Here is a 2,740-nt window from a genome sequence, read left to right as displayed (position 1 = left end):
ACACTCTGAACACACAAACTTATAATCTGTTAGAAAACTACACTCTGAACACAAACTTATAATCTGTCAGATAACTACACTCTGAACACACAAACTTATAATCTGTTAGATAACTACACTCTGAACACACAAACTTATAATCTGTTAGATAACTACACTCTGAACACAAACTTATAGTCTTTCAGAGTTTAGACACAACGTCTCTGGTGGCTCAGAGACAAGTGTGGAGGACGAGGTTTGTTCACTCAGGACAGTAGCTGCAGACTGACTGCTGTTTATCCTGCAGACTGCTGCAGAAAGCTCCGCCCTGCTCTGCTCTGATTGGATAAAGCTGTGGGGTTCGTTTGATTTGTTGAAAGCAGCGTCTGTTTAGCTTTAACCAGACCACAGCAGAAAACAAGCAGGTTCTCCAACATGAAGCAAAATGACGTCGGTCATGAAATGAGCATATCATGATGTAATTCATTTACCAGGGCAAGTTTTTTTACTGATATTGTCATAAATGATATGAAATGGCCCAGCCCTAGTTCTGACTGCCTTCTTGTCACAGTACTGCAGAGTGAGTTAGAAATGTAAAACAGCTCTTTGTGCCACAGGTTCTGTTATGTGGACCAGTTGGTCCTAAACTCCATGAGATGCTGGACGAACAGATCGTGGTTCCTCCAGAGTCTCTGCAGGAGACCGACGAGTTCCACCTCATCCTGGAGTATAAAGCAGGTACTGCATGCAGGAAGCTTCTGTTGCTCTGAGGGCCCGCTCTGACTTTGGGTCTGGGTCTCTGGCTGCAGGTGAACACTGGGGTTCCACCCGGGCCCCTCAGGCTAACCGCTTCATCTTCTCCCATGACGTGTCCAACGGAGAGATGAGCTCACTGGAGACGTTCGTGGCCAGTCTGGACGAGTTCCAGCCTGACCTGGTGGTCCTGTCAGGGCTCCACATGATGGAGGGTCAGGGCAGAGCGCTGTGGGAGGACCGCCTGAAGGAGGTCAGTGAACCTGTGCAGAGTACAGCAGGACAACCTGCTGCTCTTTATCTAATACCAGAACCTGCATTCAAATACCTGCCAGTATGGAGTACTGATGCAGGTAGGGATGAACCATAACCAGGGTGGAAATTAAAACTTTTCCCACCAGCCACAGTGACGGCCACTCAAACTTTTTACCACCCACTATTTGTTTCTGTAACACGGTGGTATTTAGACAATTCATGGTCCTGGTGGCCTAATTATATTGTTTGTGCTACAATCAGATAATAACACTCAAGATATGTTAGAGAGTATTCAAGCCAGCCTGTTTGACAAAATTAAAATGATGGACTTTTTGAAGTCTCTACTTTTCCTAACTTTTTGCTGGTATGTAGGTGGAATACCTGTTATTTTAGGAGGGCTACTTGACTGGAAAAAAAGCTTTTTAACCTTAATGATATAGGAGAAACTTTCAAGGTGGAAAATTTATCTCCCTTGAATAAAATCAGCCTTTGTCTTTTATCACTTGTAGTTTATGTTCTACAGGCTACCAGCATGAAAATATGTCTTCTGTTCTAAGTGAGATTTCATTAGCAGATAGAAATCCCTCTGATGATCTATTGTCTCGGAGTGGATCATTTCTATTTTTACTTTTGAAAAAGTTTGTCACACAGTTCATTTTGTTACTTAGTTTGCCTGGGTTTTCGTTTTGTTCTGCTTCAAAAAATAGCCTGCAGAGAAAATTTTAGGGGGAAAAAGGAGCAGATTTGTTTATTTTATTTTATTTTATTTTATTTTTTGGCACTGTCAGCTGATCTTCAGACGTTTCCTAGAGGTTAAAAAACACTGTTTCCTTAAGTTTCCTTTGGTCAAGTGATCGTGGTTCTTGAGTTAAAATAGTTAACAACTAATATGAAGGTTTTTTTTAACTAACATTTATGTAATATTCACACATTTACAGTTAGAAATAGCGTTCTTAATCAGCTGATTTCAGGTTTTTGTTCTTGATGCCTACAGCACTAGCTTTGCTGTTTGCTGACAGATGAAACAAAATTGTCTGCCCAGTTAAACTCACCATTGTCCGTTTTTTTCCCTTTCCATTTATTGGTTAAAAACCCTGCAACTTCCGGTTCTTCCTTTGGTTCCTCTTGAGAAAGGACTTTGTTACCTGCTGCCCGCTTAATCCAGATATGTAACGCCACTTTCAAGTTGGTGTTTTAATTTTCTCCTTCTGATAATGGACTTTTACCTGTATAATGAGCCTCTTAATCTGCTCGCACATACGGGGGGTTGATGGTGGCAGGCGGACCACACAGATGACAACACGCAGGAAAGGAAGAGGGGAGAACTTGTATTTCTAGCTGCAGAATGGGTTGGAAGATGGTTGTTTGATGTTATTTAATCTTTTTTTAATGTCCTACAGGCTCTGAAATGCAAATTAAAATTAAACTAAGTATTTGAAAAAGGTCAGTAGCACGATTTGAACGCCTTTTATTTTAGTTCACGCACCTGCCATGGTGGCGGCTGCATTGTTCAGATCTACACGCAGCTTCATAATTTTACCCACATTTGGCCAGTGGCGGGTGCTAATTTCCATCCCTGACCATAACATGTTTTAAGAGCCGATACCGAGAACTTTCTACTTCTAACAGCCAATAACCGATAATAACCAATAACTTTCTCCTTGTAATGACCAATAACCGATAACGACCCACAACTTTCTCCTTCTAACGGCCAATAACTGATAGCAACCCATAACTTTCTCCTTCTAACGAC

The 2,740-nt window shown here is 41.6% G+C and overlaps 1 protein-coding gene across 2 annotated transcripts in view; it reads left to right on the top strand.

Moving 5' to 3' along the window:
- Positions 1-2,740, top strand: part of adpgk (ADP-dependent glucokinase) — a gene marked incomplete in the record, with an annotated part of 39,748 nt that overhangs the window by 15,003 nt on the left and 22,005 nt on the right. For both annotated transcript variants that reach the window (XM_014026987.1, XM_014026984.1), the window contains 2 exon segments: positions 597-717; positions 789-985. In XM_014026987.1, coding sequence (XP_013882441.1) covers positions 597-717; positions 789-985 — 318 coding nt within the window.

This window comes from Austrofundulus limnaeus, unplaced genomic scaffold, assembly GCF_001266775.1.
Source record: "Austrofundulus limnaeus strain Quisiro unplaced genomic scaffold, Austrofundulus_limnaeus-1.0 Scaffold606, whole genome shotgun sequence".
NCBI lineage: Eukaryota > Metazoa > Chordata > Actinopteri > Cyprinodontiformes > Rivulidae > Austrofundulus > Austrofundulus limnaeus.
The sequence above is the reverse complement of the archived record's forward strand: the minus strand, read 5'-3'. Positions and strand labels throughout refer to the sequence as shown.